At 44.5% G+C, this 19,640-nt stretch overlaps 1 protein-coding gene across 1 annotated transcript; it reads right to left on the minus strand.

Annotated features, from left to right (window-relative positions):
* Window positions 1–1,394: 1,394 nt before the first annotated feature.
* On the minus strand, window positions 1,395–15,642 carry CDK1 (cyclin dependent kinase 1; the record flags this gene model as incomplete). Its single annotated transcript, XM_082001884.1, has 8 exons — window positions 15,520–15,642; window positions 9,129–9,179; window positions 7,526–7,682; window positions 6,291–6,414; window positions 5,659–5,829; window positions 4,907–5,070; window positions 4,635–4,776; window positions 1,395–1,508 (listed from the first exon to the last, which is right to left on the minus strand). Exons 1-8 carry the CDS (start codon window positions 15,572–15,574, stop codon window positions 1,395–1,397), a joined length of 978 nt encoding a protein of 325 aa, XP_081858010.1. The 5' UTR covers window positions 15,575–15,642.
* Between the last annotated feature and the right edge of the window lie 3,998 nt (window positions 15,643–19,640).

Here is a 19,640-nt window from a genome sequence, read left to right on the forward strand (position 1 = left end):
ACTCGTTAACAAAAACTGGGTCTGACATCCAATACTTTCAGCTACTCATCAATAGACACAATAAGCAGTGAGGGACAAGATATCATCATCTCCACTGCTTTTGTTTCAGTCTCAATCTTCATCAGCTGTAGGACAGGGCTCTTACAAACCTTGCTGTTATGAGCAGTTCATCTGTTCCTTTCACATGGGTGATTTAGAAACTTAAAACCTTCAGCAAACTTTGGCCCCTAAGCAGCATGTAAAGGAGCACCATGGTGCTTAGAGCCAATAAAACTTAGAGACAGATGTGCACCCTGTCCCTACTGATGATCTGAAAGGCAAGAATAGCAATAGCAATTGAAAGACTAACATACAATCAACTATTAGTATATACCTTTGTTAACTGTTTGAACTTTTTACAATACTCTCACCTATAAAGTTAAATGCTGGGGAACTTTAGAAAGCTCCTGCTTTAATCATGGAAGAGTCTATAGACATGTAGCATCTCAGTCTACAAGTGCAATTCCTAGCACTCATGTTAAGTCAACATTTACTTGACTACTCCTATATGAAGACAAACTGGTTTACAAATTCAAGCACAACCCAGGGGGCTCTACCTTTAATAAGAATCAGGAACTGTAATACTATTAGCAGTTGGAAGAGGCTCTGTTAAGCAGTTACACATGGGTATATAGAGAATCCATGTAAAATTTAAGACATCATACCTTAACTGGTCCAGGAGCTAGAACTATGCCGATTCACAAGTTAACATGCCAATGTCTAAGTAAATTCTTGGGCCTTCAAGATAACAGAAAAGCATACAGAGCAAGGATTTTTCCAAACACTGATTCGCAAATACCTTCAAAAACTTCAAACCCTAGAATGAGTTTGGCCATTTATTTGGCTTTAGTAGTAATCTGCAGTTCTTCAGTTCAAAAATCTTATTTACATGTCTTTTGGCACATTGATTGCCATGCTCAAGTAAAATTTTAAACTGACATTATGCTGAAACTGCTCAAACTTCAGAGGAATTTCCTATTGTATTTTCCTATTACATCAAGAGCAGCAATTTAGTAGTTTAGTTTACCTGCCTTTTTTAGACCAGTGGTACCTTACCAGCACATTCCAAAGAAAACTGAGTCCTTTTGTAGAGCACCCACAGTCCAGAAATAAGTTCAGTCCTTCACAGGATTTAAAGCTTTATTTATAGAAAGTTCACTGCATTAATGGCAGCGATATTTGCATTGTATTTGAACTCAGCACTATTAGGTTAATATTTACATTCAGATAACACTTAAACCAAAACAAACTAAAACACAGCCAGTTTTAGAGCAGATAGACATACAAGTTAGACAGACTTAATAGTAAAAGTAATCACAATTATTTCACTCTGGTTGATTTAGTCCAAAGGTCTATTATTTCTTAATCAGATTAGCAGGAAGAGTAGATTTGTCCAAGTCATCAAAATATGGATGGTTCAAGGCCATTTTGCCAGAAATTCTTTTTGCAGGATCATAAATTAACATTTTCTGTAAGAAAAAGGGAACACATTACTCCCTCATGAAATGGGAACTAAAATCATGTTAAATAGGTAGATATTTAACCACAGTAATAACCAAGTAACCATAAATATAAGTTTTCCCCTATGTTCCATGATTTCTCTTAAAGGGAGAGGTCATTGCCACCTACAAGTCAGTAGTAATGTACAACATCCCAGAACACAACGAAATGTTTATTCTCCCATTCAATAACCAAGCCCATGCATGTATCAGGGTACCATATGCACTGAACTAAATCCAGAACCAGGCATCAACTAGTCTCAGCTTCCCAGCTAAGGGAAATTAATAAGCTTTAGGCTGTTAAAGCCCAAAATGCTTACAAGGACAAGTTGTCCTATGCTTGTTTTGTTAAGCTAACATTGAGGAAACTGATGTCAAATTGCTTCTGCTGTTTACCTTTAAAATATAAGCAAGTGATCACTCCATTACAGAATCCAAACAGGAAAGTAGTATACAAGCAGGTAGAACTGAAGAAACCTAGTTTGAAAACTTAAGTTTCTTTGCAATGTTATTTCAACTGAAGACTTCAATAAAGTTGATGAGAGCAAATAGAGGCAATACCAAGCCACTAAAATAGCCCCCAGAACTTTTTAGAATAGGCAAGAGATTTGTTTTGCTAGTAGTTTTTAAAACACACCTACAGCTTATATCATACAGCCAGGGGCCAAAAGAGGAAAGGAATGAAGGATTTAACTGTTTTCTAGATGTAAAGCTAGCAAAGTCTCTGCAAAGTCTTTTTGCTTTCGTTTTTCCTTAAAGGAAAGCATGTTTCAAATTAATCAGGATTCTACCAGTTGCTTCTCCCCCATCCCCACAACAAATTTATCTTCCAGAAAAAAAAAACCACACACCTTAACCAGTATTACTCTGCCCAGCATTCAGTCATGACATTTAACTATCTTTAGACTTCATCCTACAGGGAATCTTCCAAGTTGATTTAAACCACTGAATTTGCATTTATATTCTCTGAACACCTGCCAAATGCAACACTATCTCTATATTTAAGGTAAAATTGGACATACAAGGTTAAGTGACAGGTTCCCATTAGCTATACCTCAGAACAACAGTACCCTATAGCTAATACTGATATCAAAGGTTCTCTTAAAATTGACTCAGACAAAAAAGGCAAATTTCTCTGAAAATGGGATGCTGTGACATTGAGACTACCGGACTTCAGATGATAGATTAAGTGACCATTTCTTCTCCGAGCAGTCTGGAACATCGTTTTTCCTGAAGCTTAGGGTCTGATAATCAAAATTTTTGATGATGGCCATTAAGTGCTTTGAAACACTGGCCACAGAAGTCATTTAGCTTTTGAAAGTCTATAGTTTACAATCTCACTCAAGCAATTGTTCTTAACACAAAAATATGTAGCCCCTTTTCAAAGATAGCTATTTTACATACTACCATCTGCAATAGTCTATAGAGGAAATGAACATTTTCATTGACATATCTGAGCTTCTGCTCTAGAATGAAACACTTTTGTTGCCTTTAGAGTTATATCACTGCTTCAGGCTTAGAAGTGCCATAGGAAACTTAAGTGGATTCTAGACACTTCAGAATTCAGCTGTACCACCATCACCAGGCATTAGAGGAAGCTGAAATTTCAACACTAATTTAAGGCAAAACTATACCAGATTTCACAGAATTTAATATGCTTTGAGACTAGCATTGTGTTAACACCATTTGAGGAACTAACAATTACTTTTGCCTTTGTTAGCAGCACTCCAAACATTGGTTTTACACAGGGAAGCCACAACTAAGCTCAGATGAGTACTTAGCAGGCCAGTTATGTGACTATAAACAACATTCACTTGCCTGTTCAACTGATTTTTAGTTTGTAAATACAATCAGTAACAATTCCAATCAGTAACAATTCCACTTCAAACTGACTTAATGATGCCGTCAGTGGACACAAAGGAATTCTTCTCAGCTTAAGTCCATTATCTCTGTAAAACCATACTGCTACAAAGTTCAGAGAGCTACCCAAAACAACTACATGTTTAACAAATATTGTTCAGGTTGTCAGTCTGAACTGTGGGTCTGTTCTCAAAGAAAAATTGTGAGAAATTGTGGTTAGTTGAGCTTCTTGGGTATATTTTACCATAGCTATACTAATATAGGTAACAAACTACTTCGCCTGCTTTAGAACATGAGCCAGCTGCACAGCTAATTGCTGTATAAGGTTCCCCTTGTACCAAGATGGTTCTGAAGTTCCAGCTTATCTTAAGATCCACCCTACACCCCCTGTATGCAAGTCTGCACTGTATAAATGCAGCTTTAGGATAAGTCACCCAGGTACATTCTTATACATAGGTGCATCTAAGATCACACCCAACGTGATCTAAATGAGTCCACAGCGGCAGTACATGAGCTAGAAGAGCACCAAGAAAAGCCTGATGAAGAGCTTGTCAAATAAAAGCTTAGCATGGTACTTCCACTGCATAGCCACAGAACTAAAAAGTAAACTCACACTAGACACAATATATACCAATTAAAAGTTAATCCACCACAGCCAAAAAAAATTCAAAATTTAAAAGCAATTGAGACAGACACTACAGACTGACTTAAACTAAGCCCCAGTTCCACAGCTAATCAATACATTCATCCATTTCCATCGTTGGTTAAGCTTTCATGGTGGTTTTTAACTGAATAAACAAGATGAGCCCACCAAGATTAATCCACATGCTACCATAAAAGAAAAACATTTCCATCTGGATCAGCAATTATACAGTCACATCATAACTAGTGCTGGCACCAGGAAATTGACAGCTACAGTTTGTGGGCAGGAACCTTCACTTCACCTGTTTGTAAAAGCCCATTCTCCCTTTCCAGTTGTACCTGACTTATTAGTATAAAAAAGCTGAGGCTTAATTGCTTAATTAGAAAAAGTAGTCATCTATTATTTATGAAAGAAGCGAATACCACACAAGATGTCAGTTCTACAAAGAACAGCCACTCATACCACTGCTGATAGCTTGAAGATCTCCATATCTTCATTCTAGCCAAGACTGATTAGTATAGCTTTATGTATTCCAGAGGATTTGAAATGATCTGTTTGGTTTCTTAATCAGCAGTTTAAGAAAGACTACTTACAGATAGCAGATCCAGTCCATCTTCATCTAAGTTTTTGACATGTGTTCCCAGGCTGCCAGGTTTCCATTTTGGGAATGTGTTTTTATAATCTTGCAGGGATTCCACTTCAGGCCATACCTCATTGTTGGGGGTACCTAAAGCTCTATGCAAGCATAAGCAAAATACTGAGCAGTTTAGTCCAAAACCTGTATGCATTACTATGATTTTAGTAAGTGCACAGCACTGTTGTGCAATGCTGCACAAATAGCAAGGAAAGGTTCAGCCTGACATACCTGAAGATTCTGAAGAGCTGGTCAATCTCCGAGTCCCCATGGAAAAGGGGCTTTTTAGTTGCCAGCTCAGCAAATATGGTACCTATGCTCCATATATCTACAGGAGTAGAGTAACGTGCAGATCCAAGCAACACCTCTGGAGACCTGTACCAGAGTGTCACTACCTATTGAACAAGGAAAATTTTTTGGTAAGGTTGTAGAATCAGGTCCTCCAATTGACCACAAGCACAATGGCTCATTCATTATTAAGCAGCATTCACAGGTGGTTTTTTTGGTTAAAATAATAGCCAGTGCTAAAAGTTTTAGTAAAAACACTAGTTTCAAACTTTGTTTACAGATAAGCATAATGAACTCCACTGCAGTAGTTTCTACTGCCAGCAAAGCCATTGCCACTCTACTTCCCAAAGAGTGGGAAGCCTTTAGCATCTAGCCACTAAAACCCTCAAGAAACTCTAGTAGTTTGCGAAGCAAAAATGCCCTTATGAGACAGTGAGCAACAAGTTCTGTCCCATCTGATTCATTGTCAAGGTAGTAGTGAGATTCATAAGATGCTTTGGAACCTTAGAGTAAAAGCAGAGTCAGGGAGATGGAAAGCCATTGAGTAAAACAAAACAGAAATATAACTTTTTTGATACTGTTAGGTTATGACTTCAAAAGCTCCATGATTCTTTTTTAGCTGTTTCATATTCAGTACTACCAGGAAGCTAGTAAGCATTGTCCAAATCACCAAGAGGATGTTCCAACTCACTCACTTCATGAGTGTATACCCGCACTGGAATTCCAAAGGCACGAGCCAAGCCAAAGTCTGCCAGTTTAATCACTCCCTTGTCATCTATTAAGAGATTCTGAGGTTTTAAGTCTCTGTGCAACACTCTTCTTGAATGACAGAAGACAATACCTTGCAAGATTTGATACAAGTAACTCTGTGGAGAGGATGAAGTGGGAGGGAAAAAAAAGAAGGATAAATAAGTAACCTTATCCTTAATAATAAGGATAAATAAGGATACATAAATAAGTAATAAGAATCAAGTAACTTTTAGTGTTCTGCAACATAAAGCTGCTCTCTTACATTAGCTCTCCCCATAATAGTAGAAAATGGAGATCCAAATCATTGCAGATATTGAGTTAATATCAACCATAAAGCCATACAAATTAATTCTTTACTGAAGCTTAGTTTAAGGCAGCTTAATTTCAGTAATTGAAAGAATTTGAAGTGGCATTTGAGAGCAAAACTCACATTCATCTTCTTATCAACAGCTTCTTTAACCTTTCATTTCTCCTCAAGGAGTTTACTATACTGAAAATAAGGGCTGCTTCTAGCTTTGTAGGTCATCTTCTTTAGATTAATTTCTATCTTATTATATTAAGAAATTGTCATCATTACCTTAACACGTGAACGATCCAAATATTGGCCAGATGGAATAGTATCCAAGTATTTCTTGAGATCCATGGAAAGGAATTCAAAGACAAGGTACAGTCTTGAATCCTGCATGAGAACATCCTGAAGACTAAAAATTGAGTATACAATCAACGCCATTGCAAAATGCATGGACTCATGGCTACATTTCCCCTCTTAGCCGGGATACAAGCTGACATTTCCAGGTTCCTGATACAAAAGCCTTAAAAATTTTGCAGTCTTCAAAGATCAACAGACTGAGTTACACTGTCATCTAGAAAATCAAGTATATCTGAAATAGTGTCAGACTGAGATAAACACTCTGTATGCTTCCTCTTAAACTTACATTCCCTTATGCCTACTATCAGACACAGGAAGTCTGAGGAAAAAATATTGTTGCCTTTAAAAAAAAGATTGTGGGTGTTGGTACCTAGCTTCCTTTTGAAACTGGCTTATTACAGCACAGCCTGAATTACTGGGAGGGTTTAAGTGGTTATTATAATAGGAACCTCATAGGCACAACAGGATTTGCACAGGTTTATTAAGTATCTCCTTCATCCTTAAATAGTTTATAAGGGTTCCTAAACCCAAGCATACATAGAGACACTGCATAGCTGGACCTTGGCCAGTTTTTAAGGCGCGTTAGAGATAAAGTGTTTTGCTGCATCCAAGAGCAAGTAACTATTTTGTGGGGAAGACAATAGCTGCAATCAATTCTGCATGTCAAGTAGTCACTGGTAGAAGTTTCACTTATAGCTCAGATGTGCCAGCTATGACAGCATCATAACACAACATATAAATCTCTGCTACAAAACAGCAAGAAGTGATGGATGACAGAGGCTCACATAAGATCACTGAGGTCAAATGGTCTATTCCAAGGTGGCAAATAGAGTTCTGAGGCTGAGTAAAGTAACAGCTTCAACCAGTTTTCATGAGGTACATTGTCTCCTTTCTGACAATAACCACTCTGAAGGTAATTTACATGAATTACAAAATCAACAAGAACTTGTTAGATTCCTAGAATGGGAAAAGGCAGCATGTGGAAGTTTTAATTAGCAAACTGGTATAAACACAGGATTTGGGACTACAGCTATTTGCTGCAATGCAGACACTGTATTAAGCAGGGTAGCTGTCACCTCACTAGAATGGTGGAAAAATAATTTCTTATCTGAAGCGATCTAGCGCCCTTCAAAGAGTTTAGCTAAATACCAGTATATCCATACCAGACTATATTGGGATGATGCAGCTCTTTTAATAAAGAAATTTCTCGGATAGCAGTACTTGGAACACCTTCCTCCTCACTTTCTAGACGTATTTTCTTCATTGCAACCACTTGGCCTGTGGTTTTGTGCCGACCTTTATACACAACACCATAGGTACCTGAACAAAAAGACAGTGAAACACGTACAGGAAGAGACAGCTTCAGGTACAGATAAGTCATAGGAAATAAGAATTGCTAACATAGGCAAGAGTCCTTGCAATCAAGTATTTTTTAAATTATTTTGCTTGATTACGAACTACTACCAAGTTTTGGCAGTTTAACCGTGCAATAGTTTTGTTCATTTAAAGCATGCCACCCATAAACAGTATCATTTGTTAGGACAGGGTACTCAGTAGCCTAAGTGTGAAACTTGAATATTTGGAAGATATAGTTGTAAAATCAAATACTGTTTGAGTTTCAGGTTGATTAACTTTCAGGCAAGATCACTATACCTCTTCATCCCCGAGGAGTTATGATTTTGCCATTGATACATCATATTAAAAGATTAAGGGTTTAGCTGCAAAAAAACTAGCATTCCTTCTGCAAACAGATCTATCCATCCATTGGCCAAATCTATAGAAATACCTCTAGCACAATCCTCAGTGCAGGAGAGAGAGTAGTGCTGTAGGTCTCAGCAGAAGCTAAAATTGGAACCAGTAGTAAATCTCAAATCAATAATCTATTTTAATCATTAGTGTTCACAGAATTAGAACCCTCAAACCCAGACAGCTTAAGTATTGTCTTTTCACCCTTCTTGAAGCATTAATCCTGCAGATTAAGCTCAAACAAGCTCATTTCTTTCAGGAAGAAAGATTCACGCACAAGGCTTCAGTTACAAAGCTTTGTTGCAAGATCCAAGCCCATACATTTTGCAATTACCTTAGAGAACACCTTCTCAGAATAACATACTGCAAATTCTCAAATCTACATCAGGCTAAAGCATTATAAAATACACAGTCTTCTCCACTTGACATAGGTTGGATTTCCAGTGAAAGGGAGTTGTGACTAACAACTGCATTGAAGCAATCATCTTAGTGCCTTATAGTAAATTAATTGTTAAAATTCACATCTCCACAGATGTTTACAATCTGCTCTTTCCCTTGGCAAGTATAGTGACCAGATATAATCCAAGTAGAACAATCCACAAACCAGTACTCCCGACCAGCAGGTCGAAGCAAAACAAATATACCATGCAGTACAACTTCAGGAGCAACTGGTACATGAGTTCACATACAAAGGAATGGAGGGGCTTCCTAAATTGAAAAGCCAGTTTCAGGCCTCAGAACATTTCCCCCTTGGAAGAAAATTACACCATTAGCCATCAGTATGGAGGCAGATGCTTCTCAACACTAATCAGCTGTTTCAGATAGACAATGTCATCTTCAAAAGAAGGGCAGTCTGAAAGCTTTTGCATATAGGGATGATTACCACAGTTAACCATGGGCTTATTTTGCTGGTTAGTTGAATCTCAGTAGTCACTCTAATAGCCAGAGTGCACAGAGCTTCTATGACACTTCTGTGACTAACTGTGGAGCATTATGAGGCTCATGGTTCTCCATACTTACCTTCCCCAATCTTCTCTATTTTTGTGTAATCATCCATTGCTATGGTTATTCCTGAAATGAACAGAAAAAAACCACATGAGGGTAAACAGTTGCTGTCCTGAACACAGCCAAGGCACTGAAATTATGCCAGATCTTTGGAAGCTACTTCTGTCTTAAATAATTAGAATGCAGTGTGGAACACTTACCATTCACATCAACAAAAACATAGGCTTTTAATCAGGGTTCCAACTAGAAAAAAACTACATCCCAAAGTATGATTAGGCACCAACTCAAAGGAGAAAGATGCTTTTGTGAAGAAAGCTCCTCCAAGCAACTGAAAAAACACACTCTACTCATTAGTTACTCATTAGCAGGAACCCTACTATCTAAAAACCACAGGGTTTGGTGTTCGCAGCACAGGGGAACACCAGCCCCGTATCGTTTGATAGGTACACGGCACAGAGCTACAAACCACAACTGCCTTACCGGGCACAGGTACTAGGAGGCATTAGCACCTGGCGAGACCTTCCATGCTGCTCTTCACCTCCTCCATCCGGCACAGCTGAGCTCTAACGCCAGGTTCAGAAGTGCCACACGAGGTAACGAGCGGGTTCGCCCTTACCGGCAGCTCCAGGGGAGGTCTCCGCGTTTGGGAGCCAGCGCGGAAAGAGCAGCGAGCGCTCGCCCCCAGCCCGCTAACTAACGGCAGCCGAGGCCGGGAGTGCGCAGCTCCTTTCGGCCCAGCTCCCGCCCCTCTGTCACAGGTCGCGTCCCCTCGCCACCGCCCGCACCGCGGGGCTCGAGCGACGGGAGAAGCCCCGAGTACCAGCGGGAGGGGCGGGCACACTGCCCACCTGCCTCCCTCCCTCCCTCCCCGCGGGCGGTCTTGCCCCATCCGGGAAGGGATGGAGGCCCGCGGCGTGCCGCAGTACCCCGCCCCGCCGAGGAGCGGTGCCCCCTCTGCCGCCCGGCCGGCGGGGCGAGCGCTGGTCTCAGCAGACGCCGGGCCGGGAGCGGCGGGCCCGGCCCGCCACCCGGCGCGAGAAGGGAAGGAGAACTACCTGCCATCCCCCCCCCGCCCCCAGCGGCCGTTACGCCGCCACGCGCACTAACGACCACGGAAAAGCGGCTCCCCAGCCCCTCCGCAGGGCCAGCGCCGGCCTGCCCGCGCTGAGGTCCCCGTACCTTCCCGTCAGCGCTCCGCCGGCCCCCGCTCCCCCTCACCGGAGCCGCCGCCGAGCCCGCTCCGCGCCGCAAGGACGTCCCCGGGCTCGCTCAGGGGCGGGCACGGTGCATTCGAACCAGCCGCGCGCCGCTGCCGCCGCACTCCGCCAATGGGGCCGCGCTGGGATCATTCAAAGCGGCCAATCAGCGCGCGCCACTCCGGCGGCGCCAAAGCGAGGCCGAAAGGCGGCTTCTGCCTCCGCGGTAGAATCGGCGCGGGCGGGCGCGGCAAGCTGAGGATGCGCCGGGCGTCAGCTTGGTTCGCGTCCGGTGCGAGGGGAGGCAGGACTTGTGGCGCGGGCGGGTGGTTCCCAGTAGTCTAAAGCCTTCTGGCCCAAACGGTGAGATACGAGGGCCGTCGCGGAAGGGGTTGAGCTGCGACGGCTCTAATGGTTGAACTGATCGTTGCTCAAATAACACATTAGGCTGTTTGCATGGTATGGGGAATATAATCATATTTGGATCAAGCTGGGCTTGTGGCTGCAGCTGCTCCTTTGAATCAAGCAAATCTTTTCGATTTAGATGGTGTGGTCAGCCAAAGCATAAATTCATTATTTCTGGCTTGCAAGGGTGCTGATCTGTGAAGTACTGCTGTGACTTTTGGAGCTGTTTTTAAAGTACACTCATTAATAAAAGGTCATTGGGTAGCTTAATTCCCCAGAAGCTGAGACACATGCCCGTAGTCAAATTAAAGTTCTGTATCACTGCTCCCAGATTAAGAACAATTAGTCCCTGTGCTGTAACAGCTGCCGAAAGAAGGGTTGGGGATGTAACTAGAGAGGCACCCGCGGGCTTTGCTCGGGGAGAGCCACAGCAGTTGCAGCCTCACTCCATTGGTACCTGGGGAAGTAGTAATGCAATACACTCAGATGAAAAAAAAAGCCTGGGAAAATGCTATTCCAAACATCGCAAAACTGTGTTACTTAGAAATTTCAATGCCAAATAGATTTGCAAAGGAAATGCGTTTTCAGTTTTATAGGTCTTTCCCCTACAGGATAGTTTCACTGTGGGTTCTGCAATGCTGCTGACCTACTCTGGCACCCGATTCTCATTGGCACCGGCAGTCCCAGGCAACACGCTCCTGTGGAAACCTACAGCCCCTGCAGGAGTGAGGTGCAAGCATCACTCCACATTGCTGAAGTAACTGCATTTTTTAATTACTTCCTTGCACTGGTTTACAACATCCTTGAAGGATGGGATTGCTGCTCCTCTTAAATGTAAGCAGGGCAGGCTGCTGTATACAAAAACATACACCTTCTCCCCTAAAAGCATTTCTTTGAGAGGGGGATTCCAGCAGGCAGGACTGGTTATGGTGCTCTTCCTACTTCTCTTCCCTAGCCCATGACCAAGGCGAGATCCTGCTCGTCCAGCTCCTCCCCACCAACACGCATACGTTTCAGGGGTAAAAATCCTCCATTTTCTCCTTCCTCCTGGGGAATTTTTGTGGCATATGGTGCGCATGCTTGCAGGTTTCTGTTTACCTTGAATCGTGTACTCCCAGCATTTGCTGGAGGTTTACCTGCCTAGAACAAGGCTTTTGTATTTCTGGGAAATCCCAGATGGAAATACAGCCTCACATCCTGAGCAATTCATAGGAAAACAGTCCAGTGTGCTCTGCCCTGCACAGCCACAGAGAAACTCTTCCCTGTGTGTATAACACGTCCAGCAGAGCCCAGGTTCAGTAATGCACGTGGAGTGGCTGCACAGCGCGGGCAAACACGTGTGAGCCCCTTGGGCCTGAGTCTGCACAGGCAGCACCGTCAGCCTGTGCGCGCTCAACAACTTGGGGGGATTGCTTTCTACAGCCAGCACAGGACCGGAGCTACTGCTGCTGACTCTGCTGGACTAATCCTTGCCCAGACACCTTAGGAAGGTGGCCAAAGTCCAGCTTTTCCTTCAGATAAAAAGAAAACATGCCTGGGGTTTCCCAGACATATGGTAACCTTAGTTAACTTGGGGGGAGAGGGTGTTAGCAGTATCATGAACATTTGGTACTATAAATTAGTATAAATTATATTAAAATATATACAGATTATGTTTATATATAAAATATACTGTGTCTGAAATTACTGAATCTACTGATGTGCATTTTCTCGAAACCGACATTTTCTTTTTTTCTGATTTTAACCAGCTTTAGTTTAAATATACACAATATTTTCTTAGTTGTGCTCGTACAGTCATTTCTGTTGGATGGCTTTGGGATCTGTCTGATTGCCGTTGCGCTTGCAGCCCCGCAGAACTGCCCCTGCCTTCCTGCCTGCTCTTGTGACTCCTGCTTCAGTGCACTAATTATGCTGGCTTAATCACGGGTAAGCAGCTCGAACAAGTGGTCTCCATCTTCGGTGGACTGTACCAACACCTTATAGCAACGGAGAATGCTGTTGTGTGCAGTGGTTTCTTCTGAGAACACTGGAAGTTGCCTTGCCCTGAGCGTGTGCTGAGAGTGCTCAGCAGCTGTGACGGTGGGTATGGACTTAAAGCAGCTTATGCCAATTTCGGCTTGTCCCTGTCACCTCACAGCACAGTTGTGCACGGCGTAACTCTATGTACACCGACAGAGGTGCTACGTGCCCCATGCCCACACTCTCCATGCTTACTTTCTCTGTCCCTCGCTGTGTAACAGTAAGCTCTAGCTAGCTTGCTTATAAGGCAGGGTACGTGTAAGTATAGACCTGTCATGGCATTAATTTGCCAAGTATCAGTCTCACAGTTCTGCTTACCTAGCGTTTTCCTCCCTCTTGCTGTTGTCTGTGTAAATCATGTTAAATCATGTCGTCTTTCTGACTGGACAGTGCTTATCTTGGGTTGGTCGTTGCTTTAGACATGGCAGTAGCTAATGATACTGCTTGAGATGAGTGATAGAACTACATTTGTATTGACTTTTGTGTTTCAAGGGATTTACTGTCGTGCTTGAAGGAATGAGCCTGCTGACAACTGAGTCATGGATGGACAGAGATGTGCAGATGTGGGAATCCCTAGGACTGCTGCTCCCTTTTACAGAAAAACATGGATCCAAGTGCAAAACCCAGGGAAAACTCAAAGGCAAACAGCAAAGGAATCCAGGTCTACCTTGATAATAAGAGGTTTACCATTTTATTTATATAAATGGGCAAAGGGCATGTATATTAAAACCTCTTCGGCATCCAAAACTTCCACTTGCTTGAACTGCAATGCTATTTGTGCAAGGCATATAGGATCAGACCTACAATGCCAAGCTTGGATTATAGTATTACAGTTGTATTCATGGCTAAGAACCCAGTGTAATACTCTGAACAACTCCTCCTATGCTGAGTAGAGGGCAGCTGCAAGAGTCAATATCATTTTGTCTTTCCTATATTAATCATATTCTCCTCAGCAATAGCATCGCTGTAAGCAAGAGAGAAAGTATGTCTGTCCTTTACATAATGAAGTTATTAAAAAAGATCAACTGGTTTGTGAATACCAATGAGGGTATCTGAAATAGGTTGTGTTCACTGTACTCAGAAGCAGATAAATACAAACATTGATTGCCTTCTTTTAACATTTATTAAAAACAAAAGGTTATTTTGTTAGTATGACAATGCAAAAGTACAGTAGGAGAGATTTAGTAGCATTTAGGAAAGCAAGATAATATTAGAGGGATGGTATCTCTTTAATGCACAGCTCAGCTGATGCATTTAACCTGTTAAATGCCTCTTGCTATGCAGGACAGTTCCCACTATCAAGAAACATGGAGAATGCCTCTGCTGCTCTTATTGCATATTAGCATTTTGACAGGATGCCACAAAGCAAAAAAATCTGAGAACTGTTTGAAAACAAAGCAAAAGGATGAAAGCTGCTAAGAAAGAATTGTCATCAGTGTCTCCTGAAAGTGTGAATATAAATATTTAAAATGCATTTAAAATACTTGAATTTAGGTTCAAATTATTTTTAAGTATCATTTTTTGTAGCATAGGGTGTGGCATGCACTAAACCACTTTACCTAAAAACCCTGAACATTTATATGATTATGATAATAAAGTAAAGTATCATAAACCATCCCTTCATTTCAAATAATGAAATTGTAGCTAGAAGGAAATGTCAGTGGGGTGGTTATTCATGAGCTTGTATCTTCCTGGAGGAAACCCTGGCTGAACTTAGAATCAGGGGAAGTTTTACCATGAACTTTGCAGAGGCGCATGAAGAAAAGCGAGCATGGAGCACAGGGAGTGTGTGGGAGGGAGCAGAGGGATGCCAGAGTCCCTGGCCAGCGCACTGGGGTTGGCCTCCAGAGGCTGAGACGTGCCATACCTGGATGTAAGGTCTGAAACCTGCTCTCAGCTCTGGCTTTGCCGAACTCCTGTCCCACAGTAGGGAACGTTTCACTGTCACCTGAGCTCTTCCTTTATTGTGGACACACAGCCGGTTACATACAAACCTCTAGAGGAATACCTACAAACACCCAACCTGGATTTTATTTTAATAATTGTAATTAAACAAGAAAGGTGAACAGGGCATATGTACCAAGTTAGGGGAGGGAAAAAAAAAAAGAAAAAGAGAAAGAAAAAAAAAGTGCCTTTTGTTTTTCTGGAGCATCTGGGCAAAAATCCAGGCTCCACCAAAGTCATTGGCAAAACTCCTGTTAACTTCAGTTGGGCAAAGCTTTCACTCCTGACCCCGGTAAAACCAACCTTAAGAAAAGCTCTCTGCTTCCTGATTTTAGTTTTTGCATGGCTTACACACCAAGAAGAAAAATGGCAGAGCACAGTAAACAGCTTTTTAATTGCTGTTTGGATGTATGAGAGCAGGAGAGGTACGTTCAGAGTTACGTTTGGGGTTCAGCACCCAGCCCTGGTGCAGGCTGGTTTTGAGGTAGACATGGAGGGCTGGTTAGCAGAGCCCTCCAGCTGAGCAAGGCAATCTCAAACCCCACTCCCTTAGGCTTTGTCAAAATTTAAGGCCCTGTCAGTACAGCCATAGCAATATAGCTCTGTCAGCAGAGCTTCCTCAGGTAGAGACAGTTACGCTAGCTAAAAGTCTGTTTTCTGGTACAGCTTTTTCCGTTCAACAAATAATGCTCTTTTTCTCCAATTACCTCAAGTTTTCTCTGCGCTCCTTATTTGTTTATCCTTTTTCATCTTACGAAAACCACCTGCTGCTGTGCCCCATCAGATCAAATGAACTGCAATAAGCACATTTAAATGTCAAACCTCCATTGGGGAAGCCTGACCTGGAACCTCTCCTGAAGTAAGGGAAGTTAACTTTTTCTTCCCTCCGGGTATCATTCCTGCTGCCAAAAAAAGAAGGTATGCTCTTCCAGGTGAGAGTGTAAATGAGACAAGTGAGGTATGTAAGCCTGTGGAAATGGACTCTGGATTTACATCTACACATCACACTTGAATTTGTTTAAAAATTCCTCCTCCTATCAGTTGTGAGAGTAGAATTACAAAACACTTTTCAAGTAAAAATTATTTTTTTCCCTTAAGTTATTATTTTATTTCACGATCCACAAATTCCATGTAAGTCTTTATAATTTTCCTTCCCAAAGAATGATGGAAGGCTGTATGCAGCAATGGCATGGCGTGCGAGTCATGTAAAAACAGTGCATGGCCCAGCCACAGAGCTGTTAATTGCCACTGCCAGCGATGGTACTGCTCACTGGTAAACATGACCAGCCTTGCTTCGCGCCTTCTTTCAGCCAACGGGGAGGTTATGATCCCTTTTTTCCCCATCTCCTCCGGCTCCCGGTTCTCTGAGTGGGCTGAGGAAATGAGTCACATCCCAAATAAGAGGGATAAAAACATTCTGGGGAATTAAACTTCTCCATATGAGACACAGCCAAGGTCTTCGGTTAAATATTTTTATTTGGCTCTATATACAAAGAAAAAAAGTATACACTTTACAGAGAGAGTGACAAGCAATTAATTACACAGTGTCATAAAGATGTATAAACATCTATAACCTGTTTATACAGCTGGGGATTCACCCTCTAAAGTGCACCTACAGCACTAAGGCCCACCGTAGTAAAAAGTAACTGGATTAAGCTGTTATTGGCAATATTTCTAGATAAAGCAGGACTTAATAGCATTCATTGTGTTCAGCCACTGCTAATTGGTAAAGCAAGTTCTAACAAAAACAGGAAAATAGGTTAGTGCACCAGAACAGGCTTTTGAGAGGGGAGGAAAAGTAAGATGATGGGATGAAGTCATTTAAATCAAAACTACAATAATCTTAACTGGGTTTACAAATACTTTCGCAATTTCAAGTCCAGTGATAAAACACACTTTAATGAGATCGATTAAAATATTTTTTTACTACTAAGAAGAAGGACAAGCAGAACTACTTGCTTGGTCAATGCAGCAGCTCCTGCATGAGGTTTGCATAGGCGCCAGCTTTGACTGGGGGGGGAACCACGACATCCCCAAAACCGACTCACCCCGGCTCACGGGCGTTATAGAGTGAGCATCAGCTAATCCTCATGGTGCGAGCAGCTTCCGACTGCGCCCTGTTGCTTTTCACAGGTGATCCGCATTATAGTAAATGCACCACGCCTGGAGCCCTGCTTGTGGGAAACCAACGGCAACGCGTTAACTGTGCGTGAGGACGCCCGCAACGTCGAGTGAGACGGCTTGGGGGGCTTCAGGCTGGCTCCTCGAGCTGCCCCCCCTCAAGAGGGGCCTGCGGCAGGCGGGAGCGGCGAGCCCCCCACCCGCCGTTCCCAGGCTGGTCGCCGCGGCGGGGGGCTCCGGCGGGGCGCAGGTAGTTGCTCCCCGGCCCTCTGGTAGCAGCCGCCTTCCCGGTTCTCCCGCGGGGGAGGCCTCGGGGCGCTCACGGGTGCGGGCAGCGCCCGGCCACCGCCGTCGTCGGGGGCCGCCGCAGCCAGGCCGCGCCCCGCTGCCCAGCGACGGGGCGGGACGGCGGCGGCGGCCCCCGGAGCGGGCGGCCGGGAGCCGCGCGTGCCCGCCCGCCGCGGGAGGCGAGGCCCCGGCGGGGATGGGCTCCACCTGAGGGGGCGGCGGCGGCGAGGGGCAGGCCCGCCCGCCGGCGGGGGTGAGCCCGGGACGGCTCTGCCCGCGCGCTGGGCGAGGGGAGGAGAGGTGCCTGGGAGCGCTGCAACATGGCCTCCTCCTCCTCCTCCTCCTCCTCCCGTCCCGTGGGACGGGGAGGCAGAGACCAGGTGAGCGCGCGGCTCTCGGTCCCGCGCCGCTGCCGTCGGGCGGGGTGATGGCGGGGGCGCCAGTACCGGCGGCTCTTTCTGCTTTTTCGCCCCTTTTGCTCTCTCCTCCTCCTGCCCGCCGCTGCCGCCGGGCAGAGCGGGACCAGCGCCCGCCGGACTGCGCGTGGCGGCCCTGGGGCGCAGGGGGGGGGCACGCGCGCAGCGGGAGGTGAGTGGGGTGGCTCGCGCTCCCGCGGCCGTTAACGGTCGCCGCCGGTCAGGGCCGACCCCGGGGCCGGCTCCCGCCAGCCCGCCCAGGTGTGAAGGCTGGCAGGGGCGCGGCGAGCCGCCTCTCCCCGCCGCCGCCGGGCGTCCCGGCCGGCCCCGGTCTCTGCTGTACGTCTCCTGTGGTAAAAGATGGCAAAAACGGCTTGGAGAACAGCCGCCTGACCGCACGTGAGCGCCCGGGCCCGGAGGAATAAGGTGCTTCGAGGCACAGGTAGCGATTTAGTGTGCTGCACATGCTTTGCTTGTCTGCCTTGCTGTTTTTTCACACCTCGGTCACGACGTGGCGATGTGCTTGTGGGATGGGGGCTGAAAACCTGCCCGGGTAAGGGCTGGAGTCTCCCCTGTCCGCGCCTGGCTGCCGATCCAGGCCTGCAGGTCGCTGCTGGGGAAGGTGGGGGCTGGCTTATGCCCTGTCACTTGGGGGCCATCAAAGGGGCCCCCGTGTCAAACTGTCTTCAGCGTCGCTTTTGCCGGCAGCGGGACAGGTAAAGAGAAGGTGCTGTGGAAGACTTCATCGCAACGTGGTGTGGGCAGCCATGGGAGTTGTTTTTCTCCTCTCTCCTCCCCCTTCTGCAGCAGTTAGACCCAGGCCACAGGGTCAGGTGAAGGAGCTTCGCTACCATGTCGTGTGTCCCTTAGGTATTCGATGTGATCACTTTCTGTTTATTACTCTAACAAATGCTGCCTTGTGTCATGAGTGAGCGGGCTGGTCCGACATTCTTCCAGCTGAATGCAAATGGCATAATGAATTTTAACTGTGAAGACTTGTGTTCTCAGGGCAGAAGAAGAGCACATTTTGGCCTATTGCACAATGTCTGACGAGCAAAATGACACTTCTCCCAGTAGAAGTAAGTTTTAAGGGATTGGGAAACTATGATAAATGTGAATTACTCTTTTTTTTTTTTTTTTTTTTTTGCTATATACCCAGAACTCCTGAAACTAAAACTGAAAACTCTAAAATTAAAGCTATAATTAATCAAGGGTGAATAAGCTTCATCCTTTGTTCTTTTTTTTTGTGAAATTGGTATCTTTTGAATCATGAAATCTCCCTGCTTTTAACACCACTTTTGCTACTACTTGAAACATTTAATATCCTACCTTCTCTGGCCAATTATCTCTCTCATTGTAGGGTGCCATGGTTTCTCATGTTTCTCCGTCAAATCTGTCCAGGGTTCATGTTTTAAAATGGAATGGCAATTAGCACCCTGAGAGGACTGATCTGCCAGAAGTGCTGCTCTGACAGTCGGGTCCTCTAAGTTTTGGCTCAGCAAGCTGCTGTTCCCCCTGCCCATCACCTCTTTGTTTTGTGAGACCTGTGTTTGAAGGACACCTCCTAGGATGTGAACACAGCACTTCTTACTGTGGTGTCAGTACTCCAGGCATTTTGCTTCCTCTCTTTCAACAGTTGGCTCAAGGATAAATGGAGAAAATGTGACGTGTGTGTTCTTGAAGTGGGCAGCTTCCAAACTCATTCTGGAAGGTCTGTAACGTAGGCTATGTTGCAAGTGTTGAAGCACTGAGTCCTTAAAGAAGATGACTGTTCTCAGTCTCGAAACTGTGTGTGGTGCACCTTGGGCTTGGAGTAGCCTCAGGACTGTTGGGGTGACTTGGCTCTGGACTCTGACTGTCCAGACCATCAAGGGCAGCAGATTCCCCATTGGCTTGAGAGGACTGTTAGGTCAGGCTCTAAACTTTTAGGGTGTCTTTTTGTATTGTGTGGGGTTTTTCCCCCCCCCCCAAAGGGTAGTGGGTGTGCAAGATGCTTAGATCTGGAGACATTATTAATGCCCAGTGTTGGAAATGGGGCCATGCTTTGAAACAGTTGTGTGGTTTTAGTGAGTTCCTTACAAGAATCTTTTCTGTCATCGTAAATTTTCCTCTGATGTCATAGATACTTTCTATGGGAA

The sequence above is a fragment of the Phaethon aethereus genome, assembly GCF_964289735.1.
Source record: "Phaethon aethereus genome assembly, chromosome: 7".
In the NCBI taxonomy this organism is placed as follows: Eukaryota; Metazoa; Chordata; class Aves; order Phaethontiformes; family Phaethontidae; genus Phaethon; species Phaethon aethereus.